This window comes from Teleopsis dalmanni, chromosome 1 (assembly GCF_002237135.1).
Source record: "Teleopsis dalmanni isolate 2A chromosome 1, ASM223713v2, whole genome shotgun sequence".
In the NCBI taxonomy this organism is placed as follows: Eukaryota; Metazoa; Arthropoda; class Insecta; order Diptera; family Diopsidae; genus Teleopsis; species Teleopsis dalmanni.
Genome location: NC_051846.1, coordinates 150,008,761 through 150,031,276, shown reverse-complemented (window position 1 = coordinate 150,031,276; position 22,516 = coordinate 150,008,761). Strand labels below are relative to the sequence as shown.

The following is a 22,516-nucleotide window of genomic DNA, read 5'->3' as shown; positions in this document are numbered from 1 at the left end:
AGTCATATGTTATACGTTTCACTTTGTACCACTTCTGGCATCAATATTAATCTTCTATTCAAATTTTATTTATTATCAATAATTCTTGAAGCAAATAGATAAGTATTTTTTAGATATTTAAAATTAATTAAGACGATTAGAAATTAGGGCTTCCTATTAGAATACTGTTTTTTAATATGTATTTATTTCGATGTATAAATTAGAAGAGTTAGGTTAGAAGAGTTCCTTCAGAATGAATTTCGGCGACTGTATTAATATTTAAAATCAAAATTAAAAAACTTGATTAATTTTTTTTGTCAAAATGATAAAATATTAATTATATTAAACTAAACTATAACTAAAATTAAAATTAATAAATAAAACAAAAAAAAATTTATATATATAAAAATATTTTTATTTATATATCCTCTTTTTAGTTAATATAATAATACTTAGAATAATAATTTTATGTTAATTTTCTCCTATATTTTCTAAGAAAAACTTTCCACTTTTAAAATTATTTATTTAACTTGATTTTAATAAAGTTTAGTTGATACGCATAGTTTTAAAATTTAGAGATAGAAAAGTTTCGTATATTAAATAAGTAAAACCACATATGTAACCCACCAGCTCCTAAAACGAATAGACTAAGCACTTACTATAAAGTAATTATATGCAAATTTATAAAGTAAAACCAAATGTAAACCATTTATGAGGATAAAATGCAAGCGATATTTTCTTTTTGCAGGAAAAATCATCAATTCCTCTTACAAAGGTATTTAAAACTTACCTTCAAGGAAGTAGATAATCAATATTACCAATATAAAAAGAAAAATAATTAAATTCCGTACCTGAGAAATATATTTTTAAAATCCTAACTGAATGGCACCCAAAATAAAACTATTTCCATATAGAGGTTTTATGCATACCTATATATCATATATAAAATAATATATTAAATAATGAAAAAATAAAATAAAGATAATGTATTGATAAAGAAAATTATAAAATAGCCTTAGTTCTGTCAAATACGATAAGTTAACATCTTCCATAAAAACAAAAAAATAATTATATTAAAAAATAAAAATATTATTAACATTAAAAAAAATTTATACTGAACAGTATCGTGCCCCATACATCATCATATAAGAAATATCAGAAATCATGAAAAGTGGCAATAATGAAACATTGAGTTCAATCCTATATAACATTTAGTATAACATTGAGTTTATGATAATTAAATTATAGAATAATGATAAGATCATTTTCATATATAGGATAAGCGTTGCATATATACATTGAAAAAAACTCCTTTAATTCCAAAAAGTTATTTAAAAAACAAATTCAATTATTTTTTTAATATTATATCTGATGAGGGGTTTTAAAAAAATTATTTAATTAAATTAATTAATTAATTTGGTTAATTAAATAACAAATTCAATTATTTATTTAATATTATAACTGTTGAGGGGTTTTAAAAAAATTTTCAAGTTTCATGTGTGTGTGTCAAATGTTCTCTCTATCATTTTACATATATATATTTTAGATAATAAACTATTAATATATTTTTAATTTAATTTCAATTAATATCTTAACAATTTCACTTTCAACTATTAAAAGCTCGCTGTTATCTTATTTTATATTAAAGCGTGTGTATTTCATATATGTGAGCATTTTGCATCTCTCTAAGGAACTCTCAATAATATAAATTTTTTTTAATATGGCGCTCTTTATCTAACAATGTTTTTCCATAGTCTTATATTTTAATTAATTTTATAGCATATACAATATTATTTTTCATATAAACTTATTTGGTCTTCTACTCAAACGTATTGGATATAGTTATATATATTTATATCTGTTAATAATATTGCTAAATTATGTTTTTATTCTTTTTTCTCTCAATAACACAAATAAACAAAACAAAACAAAACAAAACCATTTAAATACACAAACACATTCTCTCAAAAACATACACAAAACAAAAATCATAAAAACTTGTACAAATATAGCGTCTCCTACTACTACGAATTCTCCAAGGAACAGGACTATATCTGCTCGAAGCCCGAGGACTCCGGCATGCATTTGTGCTCTGACTTGCCTCCGTATCGCGTCGGACCGATGCTCTGTGCAGGTTAGTTACTTAAACTTGTAAATAAATTTTATTATATATTCTTATACATACCATATTTCGGAGTTCAAAAATACGCACCTTATGCCGGGTAAGAAATTAAAATTAATATGTATCTTATTACTTTACATTCGTATTGTATCTTCGCATTGCCAACAGGAAATGATAGAAAATGTTCGCTACAACAACGTTTAGAACTCATTAAAAACTTAAATTGGTACTTTGTGTAACGAAGCTGACACCACCTCAGAGATGTGTTCCAGGACGCGGAATGCAAGTTTTAAAATTTTTAATTGAAAAAACAGGAAAGAAATTATTTTTGTACTTTTTGTCCTTATTAAGCGTTCTTTAAACTTCATTAAAAAACATTTCACTTAATTGAAGTAATTTTATGCTTTCTGATTCACGACTGTTAATTAAAGTTATATTCAATTATTTATACTGATTAAGACTTGAGCGAATGTTCTAAAGATATAGTAAAACTAAAATATAATTTTTAATAAAAATCTCATCACAAATAAAAATAATATCTATTATATGACAAGCAGTAGCGATTTGATCAAAACAGAATTCCAACTATAACGTATTCCCTCTACTCCTGAGTTTTGTCCTTTCCACAAGCAAATAGCGTACAAGGCCAACAAAACAATTTATTTAAATGTTCGCAGCCTGTGATCCCCTGGTTGTTATGGTAAATAGCTGTAGGAAAGCGGCGACTTTGGTCTATTCATTTTATGAATTAAAACCTTTTGTTCAGAAGATCGTTTAAAAAAGATATTTGAATCAAATCTTTAATCACACATTTATCCATTTCTAAATATTATTTTTCACTTCAAATTTCTTTAATTTTTTTCTTTACTTTTACCATTTGCTAGTATAAAATTGCAATAATGACGTTGTTTTGGGTTTATTTCCAACCTCTACATAAGAGTAAGAAACTCTCATGCATTCATTTACTCTTTTACTGTGTAATTACTATGCGTGGTTCAGTGTTTTTACTGAACCATTTGCCCATATAAAACGGCAACCGTGACTTTGATTGTATTTGCACGCTTTGTATGAACTTATGGTTCAGTTTATGTTAATCTGTTTGGAAAAGCTATTATAAAAAATGTTAAGTAGCAACATAGCGAGATTATTTACCTAATAAAAAAAATCTAAAAAGGAAGCTGTGTTAAGGTGTTCAGTGAACACTCTGAACCATTCGATCCCTCGCCTGTGATGACAAGTAATCTATTCCAAAATAAAAATGGAAATACCAAGGAATAGTAAATTTGAGGAATTTTTAAATCCAAAAATTTTTAAACTTTAAATATACTATTCAAATCCCCTACACACTTATGCCATTTTCAATTGATGCATCTGGGCTAACTTTTTTAAACAAGATTCATTTTCAGAACAATTTTCATTTTCGATTGGTTAATCTCGAGCGAAATGTATAACACTCGAGATTAATTTGCAACGCTGCAGAAATTTTGCCAACTTAGCAAGATTATGCTGAACTAACAGCTATTTTATATGACTTGACAAAAAAAAGTGTGATTAGATTCGACCTATGTATTCATGAAAAATATAAATATCTACTCAAACAACTACAAAAATATTAGATTACTATAAAAATGTTTGATTGAACATCAAAATTTAAAAGATCGAAAGTAAATATATATTGAATCAGAATTTATCAATCAAACACGCCATTAGACATCCTAAAACAATTTTTGAAAATGTCTGCTACTGTTAAAACAAAAAGGTTTAATTGAAAAAAAAAACTCTTGAACCAATTTAAAGACAATTTCCTAGTCACAAACTATTCAAAATATCTTACATAGCATCTTCTCTTTATTCGTACAAACTCAGTTTTTTAAGATGATTTCGCAGACTGTGTTATCCGTCAAGTTCCTACAAAAACCTATAAAAAACCTCAGTTCTGTTCTACTGAGAGTGGACATGCTATCGTAATTGAACGGATAAACCAGCCATTTAGCCTACCGGTTATTAGAAGTATCAGGCTAGTAGGAATTTCTTTGGATGACATACCAGTTTTCTATTAGAGACCACATTGTAAACCAACTTGTACCACAATACGGTCTCTATTAGCAGATATAAGTGGATGATTTAATCCTTACAAGATTGATTACATACTTATTGATATCTTTTCTAGTATGACCAGGCAAGCAGCAACACATTAGCCTGTATTTGCTTGCAAGTTGTTGCAACATGTCAAGCAATCTACGAAAATTCACGAAAAGGTCATTTAAGTACCCAATGCCTTGATTACTGCTTGACTATCTTTATAGATACGTATATGATATTCTTTAAACCTTTAGTAAAGTTAACACTAGATCTTAACGACCCTCGTAACTAAATAAAATTTTATTAATTTAAAATTTTTGTACTTTATTTTTCTATTAATAAATCAATATTAGTCAAGATTTCATGTTTGAGTTCTGTAGAGAAAAAAATATATACGAGTATAATTATTAAAATTTTGCAATATCACTTACTTACTCATCTACTTAGATACCTACTTACACATATGTCCATAACAACTCGTTACTGGATTTCAACTAGATGCAGCATGTCTCTCCAGGGGTCTCTACTGCTTGCGCACCTTCTCCACTCTCGTACATCAAATCTCGTTAGTGCTCCCTCAACTTGATCACTTCACCGATGGCACGGTCTACCTCTACGCCTTTTCCTCCAATAACCGCTTCAAATACCTTTTTCGCTGGAGCATCTTCATTTATTCTCACGACATGTCTAAGCCAGCGACATCGCAAGATATTAATTTGCTAAATTATAACAATGTCGTGATAAAGCACATACAGATCGAAATTTATTCAGATGCCTAGTCATCGCCAACCCTAAAGAACGAAATATCTCACAAAGAAGTTTTCTCTCGAATACTCCCAGTGCTGCATGCTTTTGCGTCGTATAGAAGCATTTTAATATATTTATAGGTTCAATTATTAACCATCAAAAAATTTGTTATTATAATGTTTAAAAAAAACTGTATTAATCTGTGATACATCTGAGCACAGAGTTCTTTGATATCAAACCGTGAAAGTCAATTTTCATTTGATACCTATTAGTGTATATATTCACAAATTAAATAAAATTGTAATAGATTCGGTAAGTTCATCGAACTGACCATAAGCTATGCATATATCAATTGTTTGCTGACAGTACTTGATGTAAATAAACCTATGTATAGATTTTGTAGTTAGCCTTTCTGTGAATTTAAGGAATGCTTGAATCTATATTTCTGAAACAAAGACATAATTTATTAAAGAATGTTTTCATACCAGATATTGGTCGGAATCTAATCCTTGTGTGCGGTACACACACGCTGTACTAACATTGCGATCCGAAATTATAATAAGTTATAAAATGATTGGTAATTTAGTGAAACAATGTTGGAGAAACAATAACTCTTTTACGTCACGGTTTTTTTACTTTTATATTAATAAAATTATTTATGCAAATTATTTTATATTTGTTTTTAATGTATTTGTATCTACATTCTACAGACTCAGCATTGCCATTCGATGAAAACTTACCCACAAATCATTCCTGCGTTAATTGGAACCAGTATTATTCGCTCTGTACGCAAATGGGTCTAAATCCTTTTCAAGGCACAATATCGTTCGATAATATTGGCATGGCATGGGTGGCAATATTTTTGGTAAGTTCAAAAAAATTCGTTCACTAAATATAATTTAATTTAACTTCTAGTGCTGCTATAGTGCAGCCTTTTAATTTATTCAGTTTTAACTCAGCTGAAACATTAGCCGCGCAGTATACAGTTATGCTAAGTAAACTGTTAATGTGAAACCACATCGTTAACCCAAATACTTTCAATGAAAATTTTCAAAAATTTATTGGCACACCAATACATACATACACACACGGACGAGCCTTAAAAAGTACATTATCCATCTCCTAGCTTTTAAGGTTTAACATAAAAATAAATTAGTGCATTCAAACATACATATTAAGTATGTACGAGTACATATACCTATTATCAAATATCAGAATAATCCGCTTTTGTTACATGTGAACGCACATGTTAATTCCTGTTTATTTACGTATATCTATGCTACCTAAACATCCTTGTGATGTACGCTGTTACATCAAGGATTACAACAACACCAATGATTTGGTAGCTGAAATAGTAGACTTGAATACACTGAAATAAAAACCATGTCAATGTACATAACACACATGAACAAAGTCACTAACAAAAGGTATACGGCATTATATCTAAAACATACGAAAGAACCCGGCTAAAGGATGCATAACAAAGGATTTGCTGGAGAGCAGCATATGCGATGTAGCCTTTAATTTTTGCCAAACAAATTAAATGTTAATTTTGTGTATTATAATTTTGGGTTGCGCCTAAATAAATAAGCCCTTCATTTTAAGACCCTAACAAGTGTATATTGTGTACTGAGGGGAGCAACTGAAGCTAAACATTATTGCGTTACAATTATAGCTATAAGTGCGGAGGATAAGTACATTTGTGGTTACGAGTGCATACCGTAAAAGAACATATACATTCCTTTTGTAATTTTAGCATTGAAATAAATTACTTTAATTTAGCGCAACAAATGAAACACATACTTATCTGTTTTATTAAATTCTAATGACTTTTATTAGAAAATGTGGTTCAAAATAATAATGTGCCCAAAACTAATTTTCATATTAAAATGTAAATGAATTTAGTTAATACAATAATCGATAACTTTTATAACCCATTAAGGGTTCCAAATCATTAAATATTTTTAAACAACAAAAGTAATGTGATTTGTTGTTGTATACAAATATATATAGAATTACATAGAATACATTATTCTATGTAAAGCCACCCACTAATAACTTTAGTTCAGTTACTTTAGGTTAGGTTGGGTTGTATTGGCTGCCTTGTGCCCAAAGCCCACTTATGCTCATATAATGGGCCAGGATTAGCTTTTGCACATATACCGAGTACAGCTCAGTGTACGAGTAAAGCGGAATGGCACGACTTCCACCGTAGGTAAAAATAAATTAGAATAACAATTGTATAAACCTGGCTAAGTTCCTAAGCAGGATCACAGAGCAGAATCACAGCTCTGTTAGATTAGTAAGTTTTTTTGACCATTTTAAACCGGATCATTCTAGAGATTTGACAAGGGGGCCCAATCTTAATTGTGTATGCTCAGATATTTTTGTTAGATTGCCAGTGTAGCTATTGCAAATGGGACACCAATATCTGAGAAGTGTCCTACAGCTGCCCGAGATGTTCCTGTGTCCACAAATTCATGTGAGTTGGACACTCAGTTACTCTAAAAATTCATTGACTCTTCTTTAAACCATGTTCTATGTTTTAAAATATGGTTTTTTCATTGCACACCCTACATTGAGAAACGTTCTTCCAGCTTTATATTTTAAATAGGTGTATCTTCCTTAACTTAGTAATTTTTTTTTAATCTTTATGCAATGATGTGTTACTAAGTGCATTTATTTAAGCAAATAATTTTATAGACTTAACGACTTAAAAAACCTCAAACGTTGATCCTAAAATCAGAACAGATCTAGCTTCATTTTAAAGTAAGTATTTTTTTCCGTCCTTTAGTAATAGTTTTTGGGATTTTAGTTAACCTAACAATGGGAGACTATGTTAAACTAATTTAGCAAATTGATTTATACCTTTATCCATAAAATTTCTAATGATACCAAATGAAGATCTGCGAATCTTTGGGTCACAGTACCTAGAACGTAACTCCATTCCGAATTAAAGTAAATAAATATAATCATTTTTTCCCCGTAAGTTTTAATTTTAACTACACTGCCAACGTCAATTAGTCATGATAGTCGAAGATGCGGGCACTGACCCCCGCGGTTCTAGATACATACCATCGGTCGGGTGCAGTAATTCAAAACTCATTCACTACCATTAACACTCCAAACAGTGTCAGATGTGCCGAGATTTTAGTCACCTCTTACGACTAATGCCGCATGCTTTACCTTGGAAATATTGTTACCACCTACCTACGAGGGGTGAGTGGGAGGGGGCGCAGTAATGCAAGGGTATCGTTGCATAAAATCTCTTACCGACTTTACGTTATAGTCATCATTAAGGTGCCTTTACCAATTAGCCCATAAATAAATAAATTAAATATGTTTTAAAATTAATCAATTGGTTTCCATGTGAGTTTACAATAACAAATCAAATCATATGCAAAATTAGGTCTTCATATATAAATAAATAAGTCTAGTGATAGACATATGTCGTATAGATATATGCTAACATATCTTTGAATATTTTAAAAAACATTGGTAATATATTAACGTTTAATTGTTTCTATTATATAAGTGAAAAAAGTAAATTAGTCATGGTATTGTAAAGTCTTTGTCAAGGAAAATCAAACATATAAGGTTTTAATTGCTATTAAATAAATTTTCTGTATAATTCGTGTATCTTTATTTACCTACCCAGAGCAAAAGTTGCGATAGCAGCGCCCGAAAATGTACAAACAAGACCTGTAAACTATGGCACATGCCTGGAAATAAATTCGCATACAAAAAGTTTTAAATGTAATTTACTTTCTGCAAACAATTTTACAAAATAGTAACAATTTGTTTTCAATTTATTTATTTTTTTATTTTGGTTTTAAAACATAATGCCAAAACAATCTACAAGCCCTAATACAATTTTCCCCAACATGGAAATAACTAGGGTTTCATCTAATTTGGGATATAACTTTGTAAAGGACATGAGGCTGTTTATACTTTATTAGACGTGACCAGTGACTAAACGCTATAGTTATTTTAAATATAATACATGATAATTTTTATTTTAATATATTTAATATCTGAATTTAATATATTATTTGAATTTTTAAACAATATTCTTTTTAATAAAATTTTTTAGTTAAATTTAATTGATTTATGTTTAAAAAATATTTAAAACAATTTTTTGATTTTTTTAAATAACAATTTAATTTTTAAAGAATTTATATATACATAAAAAAGAAATAGCTAAATAATTTGCATAAAATTCAAAGATGGAATTATATCTATTTCATCTGCAATAATTCTGCCTGTAAGATATGACAGCTACAAACATGTAACCACAGCTTTTACAAGTGTAATTAAAATTCAATTAAAAGGCTTTTATGTACAGAAACTTGCACTGTGTGGACACATTTACATTATAAATCTGCATAAATGAGTACATACATATGTTGGCACTAATTCCTGGACGATAGTTAAGCAAGTATATTGTTTTTCATTGTTTTTAATTACTGAAGCGTCCCTGCTCAAATCGGCCATTAACTTTAAGGATTTCATTAATCCACAAACTTTGATGTGAAAGTACTTAACAACTAAAAATCATATAAATAGTGAATTTCCATACAAAATCCATATGATTTGAGGAAAATGATTCCATTCAAATGATACATGTCACAATTTCATGATACTCCGATAATTGGTTCATAGGTCAGAGTAGTTTTGTGACAGCAGTTTTGTCATTTTGAAAGAAATGGATAAAAAGGAATTTCATAGGTTGATTAAATATTGTTTTTTTGGTGGGGAAAAATACGTTTTGAAAACAAACATTGAATCCTGAAGAAATAAACTATTATTAACTGGTGTATTAAATTTTGTCACAATTGTACAAACACCGATGGGGCTAAATGCTCGTGTTACCCATAATCGGTAGTTCTGAAAGTAAAGTGTCAGATAGCTAATACCTTAAAGATATAAGAAAGTTGTGTGTTGTATGTAAATTGCTTTAATAAAGGTTACGTCTTTGCTCATACCACACCAAAAGCAACAAGTCTGGAGGGAAAAAAACCTATGATTAAACTGAATGAATTACATTTCGTATTACTTTTCTATCCACTGTACTCTTCAGATATGTTTCCTATTAGCTACTTAGCTTCTGTGGATATCAAGCAGATAATCAATGGAAAAAATTTAACCCAAATGATAAAGTGATTGCCGAAACTGAAGCCTATTTTGAGATTTAAGACAAGTCATTCTTGAAGAAAAGCATCGAAAAGTTAAAAGAATGTTGAAATTAATAGAATATATATGAAAAAAAGTACTTAGAGACTTTTGTCTTTGACTATTATTATTCCATTGTAAAACTCAATATTATTAAAACCGATTACAATTTATAAATTAACATAAAGTAAATTGAAAAATAAATAGATTGCTTGACTGAGTTATGCACTCCAGTGCTCTAGTACAGGATAACAACAATAATCCACATAATGGATTATATATTGTACTATAAATAAACATGAATTATCAAGAAAAAATAATTTTTAATAAATTTCTGATTAAATTTTATATTAGGGTATTTAATAATGTGACCTAGAGATGTATTGTATCCCCTTCACGGATGTAAAGTGTTTCTCAAATTCTTATTTCCGAGATGAGTTGTGGTTTAAACGCACTTTATCAAGCCCTGTTTCTTTATCCGATGTAAGATACCCATTTAGCTGTTTTTTTTTTTTTAAATAACAGTGTGAGACACACGCTTGTGATTTCAACGTCTTGCCTACAAAACCTACAAGTTCCACTATAATAAGTTTCTTGTTAAACCTTTTTTAGAGATTCTTAATTAGATATTTTTTAAGCTTTACATAAGCTTTAAATCATTAAAGGTTTAAATTCACTATTAAAATCCACAATTTATATTGTGAAAGCCCTTGTAGAATATCCCTATAAAGCAGGACTGTCCAAAGCAGGGCTCATAGGCCACATACGGCCCGCGACGTGTTTCTAATCTACCACAATTACACACATTTTTCCTTGATATATTTTGTTTAAATTACATTATTTTATATTTATGGTATCAAAAAAATGAATTCAAATTAATACAACTAAATTGAACAGTATCAACGTATATTAATTGTTATCCAAAAAAAACCATAGATTTACTTGTTTCTACGAGCTTCAATCTACATAATGACTCTTATTGGCCCGGGATCGTATCTGGTCTGTACAGCTCTGCTATAAAGCATTCTCTATTTCTCCTATTCTTTCTGAATGAGTGAATACAATTTGCTTATTCCGAAATGTTTTTGGATTTACAATTGACCTGAATATATATTAATAAATTACGAGTATTAAGTAATATATTTTAATGCCATGTTAATATTCTACAAAGACCTGATAACCCTGAAATAGAGTTTTATTGCTCATGTGAATGTTTATAATAAAAATAAAAACTCAAAGTCGAAATACTTAGAAAATATAAAGATATATAATAAGAAATATAAAGATTTTAACAACAATATATAAAAAATTTACTTAATGCAATTTTTTTTTTAAAGTTAAAAATAATATTCTCAATTTAAAATTTTTAATTTTCAGGTAATTTCACTTGAAGGCTGGACTGATATTATGTACTATGTACAGGACGCACACAGCTTTTGGGATTGGATTTATTTTGTGCTTTTAATTGTGGTAAGTTTTTAATATTTAGTATAATACCTGACTATGTTTTATAGTTAGTATTAAAATTAATTGCTACTTTTTATAATAACATATGTGAAATAATACAGATATATTTAGGTATAAACTTCTAAAAAATTTTTATTATCATTACAAAAGATAATCCATTGCAAAAGAGATTAAAAGTATATATTGACTTAAAATAGTGCATATTAACTAATAAATATATATTTTACCACATCATATATGCCGTGGTTTCAAAACGACTTCTTATACGAGTATATGCTCAAATGGGTTTTGGTGTATAAGACGGCCACTCCAACCTAACCTAACTGTATGCAATATATGAATAAAAATATAAATCTCTTATTATATTACGAACCATTATTGTGGATAGATAAGAGAGCAGATATTTTTCTATTCCAAATTTCCCAAATTAAAGTTCAAAGTTTATTCCAAATAGCAATTCAAGTTTTATTCACAAACAATGTTATTTTTATTTTTTTTTTTTTGCAACAAAAGGAAAATACTAAAAATATCATAAATCTATTGAATCCCGTTTTACACTCCTGTATTTATTTGTAAAGATTGAAAATTCATTTAAATGAAAGCAAACAAAATATACAACAGTTATCAGATCAACAAATCAATACACAAAGTCATCTCAGCCCAAAAGGAAGTACCTTAAGTAGGCCAAACCGAAAGGATATGCTAACGAACCGTAAAAGTTTAATATTTCAATTCAACAACTTTTTATCAATTTTATTTCATTTACGTAAATTGTTTTGTGCTCCTTTGTGGTGATATTTCCCTCGTCATATTTCCCAAAAAATTGTTTTGAAAACTCAAATTTAATTTATTCTGAATTGCCATTATTTACAAAATCTGCGAATTCTAAGGTTCACTTTGACTGACGTGTAACATGAAATGGGGTTAAAAGAGGTTTATTTAATCCAATGTAAATGAAATTTGAAAGGGAATTATTATTTTTTTATTAATTATATTTTTAACATAACATTAAAAAAATAAACCAAAAAAATTATCTTATATTTTTAAAGAATTTAAAAGTGGAATGAATTTTGAATTTCTGGAAAACTCTTATAGTTTTAACTATATTATAAATTATATGTAATAAAATTTTCAACAATTAATTAATAAACATAAAATCTTATGCTATTCTTACTTGGTTCAAAAGTTTACTGTTAAGATACTCATATGATACTCATATATGATACTCATATACTTATATGAGTATCTTAAGGTATACTCATATGAATATCTTAAGGTATACTCATTTGAGTATCTCAAGGTATACTCAAATGAGTATCTTAAGGTATACTCATATGAGTATCTTAAAGTATACTCATATGAGTATCTTAAAGTATACTCATATGAGTATCTTAAAGTATACTCATATGAGTATCTTAAAGTATACTCATATGAGTATCTTAAAGTATACTCATATGAGTATCTTAAGGTATACTCATATGAGTATCTTAAGGTATACTCATATGAGTATCTTAAGGTATACTCATATGAGTATCTTAAGGTATACTCATATAAGTATCTTAAGATATACTCTTATGAGTATCTTAAGGTATACTCATATGAGTATCTTACGATATACTCTTATGAGTATCTTAAGGGTTACTTATATAAGTATCTTAAAGTAGACTCATATGAGTATCTTAAGGTATACTCATATGAGTATCTTAAGGTATACTCATATGAGTATCTTAAGGTATACTCATATAAGTATCTTAAGATATACTCTTATGAGTATCTTAAGGTATACTCATATGAGTATCTTACGATATACTCATATGAGTATCTTAAGGTATACTCATATGAGTATCTTAAGGTATACTCATATGAGTATCTTAAGGTATACTCATATGAAGTATTCTAAGATTATACTTTTATGAGTATTTTAGGGTATACTCATTATGAGTATCTTAGATTTACTCTTATGAGTTCTTAAGGTATACTCATATGAGTATCTTAAGGTATACTCATATGAGTATCTTAAGGTATACTCATATGAGTATCTTAAGGTGTACTCATATGAGTATCCTAAGGTATACTCATATGTTCTTGGTCCTTTAGCAAGGAAAACAAGAGAATATCCGATTTAAAATTAATTAAATAATATTTCGTTCACGAAGGAAAAAACTTGGTAAGAATTGAAATTTATATTAAAATAAGATAAAAAATATCCAAATAACTGTCGAAATAAAATCTATTTAAAAATTATAAATATTAAACTAATTTAAAAATTTTAATATTAAAATCCATTCCAAAGTTTTACTGTGTTTAAAAACCACACAGTATTTCCATTTATTAAAATTTAATCTATCTTTCATAAAGTCTTTAAAATTTCTGTATGAAATTTTCAAACCAAAGTAATCAGGATTAAAAACTTTTAAGTCCTCTTCGTAAAAAATTTTATTTAAAATAAAAATATTAATAAAATCTTCTTTGGAATGCAATTGTTTATATGCATCAGCTTAAAAAATTTAAAAAAGTATATGTGTTATTAATATACTCGTATGCTTATTAAATTCTTAACAATGTACAAAACTTTTAATAATATTTATAAAATGTTTTATTAAGCTAAAAATGAAATAATATTATCCAACCAATATTATATGCATAATATATGTAATAGCAGAAATACGGTACAATATCCAAAGTACACAAATGTGGATTCATACTTTTATGTCCTCCTGTAAGCTGAACAAATTATAAGGAAGAAGAAGCAGTACGCGCTAAACTCCCAGAGTGCCTTAAAAATGCCACTTAAAATTCATATCTTCGTATCAAATTTTAAATCTCTTCCAGAAGTAAAGTAAAGTAAAATACTCGTAGTATGCATATGAGTGTAAAGCCGTAATAAAAATAAGCTTCATAACTTGCCATTATGGCATATGCAGGAGGATTTGGGTTAATAAAAGTTTTGAAAATCACCTTCACAGATTTGAACATAATGGTAAACTCTTTATATTTGGAAGATTGCAAATGTTTATTAACAAAAAGTTGGGTTTAATACAAAATTTTTGAATTTTATAAAATCAATTTTACCTTCTTTTTATGTAGAAATTATTCTAAAAAGCATATGTAGAACATTTATTCAATATTATTGACAAAACTTCAATGCTTTAAGAAATTTGTTAATAAAAAATTTAGTTGCTTTCAGGTGTATTCATAGATAACCAACTGATATTAAATAAAATATAATGGCTTTTGCTAAAGCAAAACTAGTCAGGCTATCTATGAACCCATCTATTAATAGAACACTTTATATTTAAGTGAGAATAAAAAGGACAGTAATATTTCTTTAGTAATCAGACTTGTCTAATAAGTAAGCACACACAGAATATTAGATATATATGGACATATTCTTATCAATGACATATGTAGCTTATATCAAGGGAAGTAGAGAGATTGATCTTAAAATTGTTTTCATTAAAAAATACATAAAGGATAGAGCCCTAAAATGATTTCCGAAAACTAACAGACTTACCAACACCGCGTTATCAAATCTCAGAATGGTTACAGGCTCCTCGGGGAGGTATGCAGATCTGAGGTCAATTATAGCTTAGTCTGATGAAGTGATAAACAATAATCCAGTCAAGGCACAAAGAGGAAAATACCTCGAGTTAAGAAAGAGTAAAATTGCTCAAGTGCACTGGCTCAAATAGCTTCAACATAATAATAATACTTATATATTTCCTAATATGTTTTTAAAATTTTTAAATATTTTTAAAGAATATTTGATTTATTTTTAACAGGGTTTGAATTGCTGTTGCTAATTGCATTGCTTGCATAATTGCTAACGCATTGCATATGAAAATGAAATAAAAATATGCATTAGCAACAGCAAAAAACGTAAACTGGTTTCATTTTGATTGCTTGCTAATAGTCAATTTTACATTTTTGACTATTATGCATTTGGAATATATGCAACTTGCTTGCTTATGCGTTAGCTGCTTGTGTTTTGCTATTAGCAAATGTATATGGATTTCTTCTTTTTGTTTTTTTTTTAAGGGAATGTGTACGCATTATTTCTTTGTTGGTGCATTGAATATAGTTGTGCAAAATTGTAAGTAATGTGTGTGCGTACAATTTGTATGCAATTAATATTATTTTATCTGTAAATAGATTATGCCTAAATTTATGTTTTTTTTAATTATTAAATTTATGATATATATGATATATATGATATATATGATATTAATTATTAATTATTAATTTATATATATATATATATATATATATACAGTGTTGTGCATAACAAAAGCAACCAAAATTTGCCCATCAAATAAATAAGTTTTTTGTCTACTTTTTACTTTTCATTCAAAAATCTAAATACACAGTTTTATTTGTTATTGTATTAGCTATTATAAAAAAACAACAAAATCTACAATTCTAAATAATGGGTTAATTAATTCACACAAATAATAAAATATTGCGAAATGCGGCTGTGCAAAACAATAGCAACTGAGACAAGAGCAATGATAGATCTATGACCAAAGTGCATTCTAGCAAGATATTTTTTTGATTTTTTGCATTTTTATGCTGTGATTTATGTTTTTAAGGAAATTAGAACATAAACACAGAATAGTTCAATATTAAATCAGGTAATGGAAGTACGTTTTTATCATGGCTCGTGACACGTATACTTTGAAGTTTAAAGAAGCAAGAATTGAAAAATATTTAAATGGCAGTGCTCAAATGAAATAGCCAAAATATTTAAAATTAATTAATTTATTGTTTCGCAGCTTATAAAAAAATATAATTAGACAAAATACCGTTAAAACGGTTTATTTGGGTGAAGGCTCTCTTAAGATTACTTGTAGAATTGATCGAAACATCATAAGAATTACAAAAAAAACAACCATTCGTGTCGTTGAAAAAGGTCGTAGCCGAGCTTAAACAAGGTGTTGACTCTAATACTGTACGCAGGCTTACTCTCGAAGCCGGTTTCAAAAGTTACAGACCAGTCAAAAAACCAATGTTGACTAAAAAGCATTAGCAAAAGAGGCAGATTTTTGTTTTGCTTTTTAATTAATATTAATATACTTCATTTAGATCAAATTTCGCGTGGAATCACTTAAATTGGACTTTTACTAAATGGAAAATAATTTTTTTCAGCAATAAATCAAAATTTAACATTTTTAATTCTGATGGGATGTGCACAGTACGTCGCGAAAAAGAAAATCGTTTGTATCCGCGTAACTGCCAAGCGACTGTGAAGCATGGGCGTGGGTCAGTAATAATTTGAGCGTTCTTTTCAGGATTTAGACTAAGATCTTTTCATGAAATTCATCAAATAATAGCCCAACATGTGTACAAAAAAATTTTAGAGACCCATATGGTACCCCATGGCGGATGAAAAATGTCACTCCGACGGGTATATCAGTACGATAACGACCCAAAACACACCTTAAAGCTGATAAGAGAATGGATTTTGAAAAATGGAATTCCAATTTTAGATTAGCCAGCCCAAACACCTGATTTTAATTGAATTGAGAACATTTTGGTATTCTCAAATGTCGCTTTGGGGGTCGAAAAGTTTCCAATTGTTTGAGGTCATGAAAGATGAATGGTGTAAAATTCCAAATAGTTTTATTAACAATTTAATATCACCTATGACCCGTATAAGTGCCCAAGTAATAAAAAGCAAAGGGCTTTATACAAAATTTAGAAAAATAATACAAAAATTTAATATAATAAATAAAGTTGCTATTGTTCTGCACAGCCGCATTTCGCAATATTTTATTATTTGTGTGAATTAATTAACCCATTATTTAGAATTGTAGATTTTGTTGTTTTTTTATAATAGCTAATACAATAACAAATAAAACTGTGTATTTAGATTTTTGAATGAAAAGTAAAAAGTAGACAAAAAACTTATTTATTTGATGGGCAAATTTTGGTTGCTTTTGTTATGCACAGCACTGTATGTTTATATTTGTGGGAAAATTTTAAGTAATATGTAGAACATATTATATACAAAGTTGCCGTTATTCTAAAGTGTTTCATTTTAATCGGTGTATCATGGCTCCGCGACTTAATAAATTCGCAATTCTTCAACATTTTAATATAAATAGTGATAGCGATTTAGCAGTTTGTAAAATTTGCAAACATTCGTTGAAGAGGGACAGAATATTTAATTTAAGAACACATTTAAAAAATATGCACCAGTTAAATATAAATAAAAATGAAGATTCCAGCTCAAGTAGTAGTGCAATAGTTGTGAAAAAATCATTCCGAAAACAAACAATTAAAATCGAAATGAGCAAAAAAGAGTTATTTCGCTATTCCATTTAATGTCCTTAATTCGGAAAATATGAGAAAGATTATTGACCCTATTTGTCGTGGCTTAGAAGAAAAATTTAATAAAAAATTTGTATTGAAAAGCATCTCCAACGAGCTGTACGAAGAAGTCGAACATATATATATATAAATTAATAATTAATAATTAATATCATATATATCATATATATCATAAATTTAATAATTAAAAAAAACATAAATTTAGGCATAATCTATTTACAGATAAAATAATATTAATTGCATACAAATTGTACGCACACACATTACTTACAATTTTGCACAACTATATTCAATGCACCAACAAAGAAATAATGCGTACACATTCCCTTAAAGCAAAAACAAAAAGAAGAAATCCATATACATTTGCTAATAGCAAAACACAAGCAGCTAACGCATAAGCAAGCAAGTTGCATATATTCCAAATGCATAATAGTCAAAAATGTAAAATTGACTATTAGCAAGCAATCAAAATGAAACCAGTTTACGTTTTTTGCTGTTGCTAATGCATATTTTTATTTCATTTTCATATGCAATGCGTTAGCAATTAGTCGTTTGACAAAAATCGACTGGTTAATATTTATGCATTAGTCAAAATATGGTTGCTTTTGCTAATTTTCAGCAAGCAATTCAAACCCTGATTTTTAATAGCTTTAATATATTAATATTTATTTTATTTTATTATTAAATTTTGCTTAATATGCAATCTATCTCATTTTTATCCACATTGTTGAATTCAGTATTAAACGCAACTCCATATCTTATTTTATTTACAATTAAAGACTCATACACATCATAACTATTTAAGTGCCTCAAGGCGAGAGCTTATAATTCTACTATTTTTCTTCTTCTTGTTTTTCTACTGACAACCATTTCCCCTAATGAACTCGACAGGTGGCATTTTCTATTCTACTTGTTGAATATTTCCAGTTTTTCCACCACAAGCATGCGAACAAATAGACTTTCTATGGAATACCATACCATATAATATAGATAAGTAAAACGTATTAACTGATAGAAGAAAGAAAACTTTGAGGCAGAAAAAGTTTTGAATGGAAATCGTTGTTGGCAGCTGCTTCAGCTCACTTCACTCATTGTCAACTTAAGACAGAGCAGATAAAGTTTTATATAAAAAAGTTTGAAAATATTTTTATACTTTTTTCTTTATAAATAGCTAAACAGGATGTTGTGGTTTCGTAAAATGTGAAGGACTCTCAGTTTACCACGAAACAATGTACCAAATATTCGAAGAGTTTCAGCACTGAAAATTTTATAAAATTGATTTTAAAGCTACTTATAAAATAATTAGATTAAAATCATAGTTTTTTAATAAAATAAATTAAATATTATTATAAGAAGCACGAAAAGGAATAATGAAAAAAAAAAATTTCATAGAAAATATTGAAGAGTTACTAATATTAAGAGCTGAAGTTTCTCTATAGAAGTTTTATTTTTAACAAGTTCTATGGACCAGAAAACTAAAATTGTACTTTTAAGTAACTTTTTTTTTCCTATTTTAATCAAGAGTTTATATTTAAAGGAAATAATTTATTTTTCTTGTAAGCTCTATTATTTCATTCCATTAATATTTTGTAACATTAACTTTGTTCTAAAGCTTCTTACAACACTTTTTTCAAGTTAATTAAATTAATGTAGAAGACCAGCTTTGACTAAAGTAAAAAGCAATCGCTTAAAATTTAATAATAACTAATTATTTTAATAATTTTTGCCGAGAATCAGAAAGAAGAGTAAAAGTTTGCTATGCAACCTATGTCATTGTTTATCTAATACGAGGGCTGCTATATATATTTCTGGCCTAATAATGAAAATGCGAATATTTATCATCAAAAATTGTTTTATTGTTTTTCAAAGTATTCTCCAGCCTGATTTATACACTTTTGCATGCACTTAAACCAATTGTCGAAGCACTTTTTCCACTCCGATGGAGACACCTCCAAAACATGGTTTTTGAACGCTTCAACAGCATAAATACAGTATAAATATTTTCACCATCTAGTCGTCATCCATATAAAGAATTACTATATTGAAGAGGTCGATAATTAGAGCGTCCTTAATCAAAAGTATTTGAACCAAGACATGTATATTCAACTTCTCTGTGGTATTATCAAAAATTCACCTTTTAAGGGTAAACTAATTATTTTTCTAAATGCTGGATTGCAACAGGTATTTACTTATGTATTCATTACTCGATTATATTAAAAATAAACTTGACATATAAAATATGTAACAGTTTCATATACTTATCTCTGTGTTGATTTCAAAGGATACGAGTGCGGTTTGATAAGTCAGTGACTTTTTGAATAAAACGAATTTTTTTCGGCAAATAAACATTTTATTTTTCTACATAATCACCTTTTAGCTTGATACATTTGGTCCAGCGTTTTTCTATTATTCCTATTCCCTCCAAATAATAGGTTTTCTCAAAGGTCTCAAAATACGCGTTTGTTTCGGTAATGACTTCTTCATTCGACTCAAATCTCTTACCGCCCAGCCATTTCATTTGTTTGGTTTGGAAACAGAAAATAGTCGCAGTGTGCTAAATCTGGAGAATATACTGGATGGGGTAGCAATTCGTATCCCAATTTGTGGATTTTAGTCACGAATGCTTAATCAGCACACGAAATTCACTTTTTTCCCTTTTTGTAAAAATTCACAAGGTTGTCTGCTTTGAACGGCTATCAAACACCAACTGAACGACGTAGCTTGCTCAAAATTAAAAAGTTGCCCAGTGGCAGATTACAGCTGACGGCAGCACTATTGCATTTAGAGTAACTGCGCGAGAAATTCAAAAAGTAACTGACTTATCAAACCGCCCTCGTACATTTAGTTTCACGTATCCATTATATATCAAATTTCGATAATTTCCCTTTTAGGAAATATATTTTGCATTCGACATTTTTGGTAAAAATTCCTTGATTTATGCTGAACTAAGTTGGAAAGCACGAAAGCTCTTTGTATTGTTAATCAAATATTTTTAATGGATCAAGAAAATGCTTTAACGAAACTACTTTAACTTAAAAAAATTACTTATCGTGATCATACTTAAATTATATTTAATCTTAAGATCTAGTCCAAAACCAAAATTATAAGCCACATCTCCTCTTCGTGAAGACAAAAAATGTGTTCCATATTCTCTTCACTCTACAGACTCATTCTCTTTGCGTGCGTACTGATAGTTTCAATAGATTTAGAATTTCTTACTGTTGCATCTCTGGCATAAGTCTACTCTTTAGAGCTTTCGAGAGAAAAGTTTTTCATAAGATCTTTGATCCTCTTTGAGCTGACGATAACTATCGCATCCGAATGAAACACGAGCTTCATCATGACATTCATATAATTCAGCGAATTAACATCCAGGGGCTTCGCTTTATTGGTCATGTCGTGAGAATGGAGGGAGATGCTTCAGTGAAAAGGGTATTTCACTGAAGTAGACCGTGTTTTCGATCAAGTGATCAAGTTGAGGGAGCAATAACCGGACTTGAAATAATATGAGGCTAAATAAAGCGCACACCGTCTGCGGAATTTTCCACTGATGACTTTTATTATCATATCAGCCTGTTAAGAAAGGTAGATGTCTGAAAAAATTTTTTTGGTAATTAAGCTCTAGTCTCTACTCATATTCATTATGCAGTTTCATTTGTCTGTTTGTAATTTTTTCATTTGTTTCGCATGAATTTATGTTTTTTATTTCATTAGCAAAATTTTCTCTCAAAATATCAAATTTAAATTACCTATTGCTTATTTTTCTCTCAATTTCTTGATTATCGGAATACATTAAGAACATATCAAGTGAATCTTCTGCAATTTATGACAGAATACATTGAATCGTAAAAGTTAGCCAAAGAATATGGTATCATATATTTGTCAATTTTAGGATACTCTCATTAAATTCTAATAATTCTTTCCTATCGAACAAAACTGTAACTCATCCCTTTTGAATCCATTCAGTAATATCTTTTTCAAGTTGCACAACTTTCAATCCATAAATTCATCATAATTTTTACTTAATATATGGCACTCGTATGTATACTACATGTGTCTAAATTGTTCCCTAAAATTATCATCCTACGTACCTTGCACATCTATAAATATTTTAGTCCTAATCAGAGCAACGTTAACCTTCTATTGTACTTGTGCTCGTATTTGTAGTCGTACCTGGTCTGGCTATATTTATAACATTTGTTAGTGGTTTTGATTATTTAATAATGTTCATAAACTTAATTAAAAGTAAATTCGTGTACTGAAATTACAATAACACAAATAACCAGTGTAGCACAGCAGTGCAGCTTTTCACAACTCGAAATCTTTTGTGAGAGAAGAACGTAGTCACTTGCATTCAACGACGTTTATTCCAATGGACTTTTATTGCCTAAACATGCCACTGTTGCATATTCTCCATAAAAGTAACATTACCAAGTTATGTTGTTTAAGTACTGTGGCACAGAGTTTAACAGCCAATATGCTCCTATTTAAGTTTAAGTACCAGCAGTCTGGCAGCACTGCTCTATGAACCCTGCACTGAAATTGCAATATCATTTGCATTTTTCGACACAATAACATAATAACATGACTTTAAAATAACTTTTTATTGTTGCTGAA

The 22,516-nt window shown here is 28.5% G+C and overlaps 1 protein-coding gene across 1 annotated transcript in view; it reads left to right on the top strand.

Annotated features, from left to right (window-relative positions):
• LOC119669330 (voltage-dependent T-type calcium channel subunit alpha-1H) overlaps positions 1-22,516 on the top strand; it is a 77,763-nt gene that overhangs the window by 6,749 nt on the left and 48,498 nt on the right. Inside the window, exons 2-4 of the mRNA XM_038079171.1 lie at positions 1,992-2,113; positions 5,641-5,795; positions 11,480-11,572. Coding sequence (XP_037935099.1) covers positions 2,059-2,113; positions 5,641-5,795; positions 11,480-11,572 — 303 coding nt within the window. The 5' untranslated portion in view covers positions 1,992-2,058. The remainder of the gene's footprint in view (positions 1-1,991; positions 2,114-5,640; positions 5,796-11,479; positions 11,573-22,516) is intronic.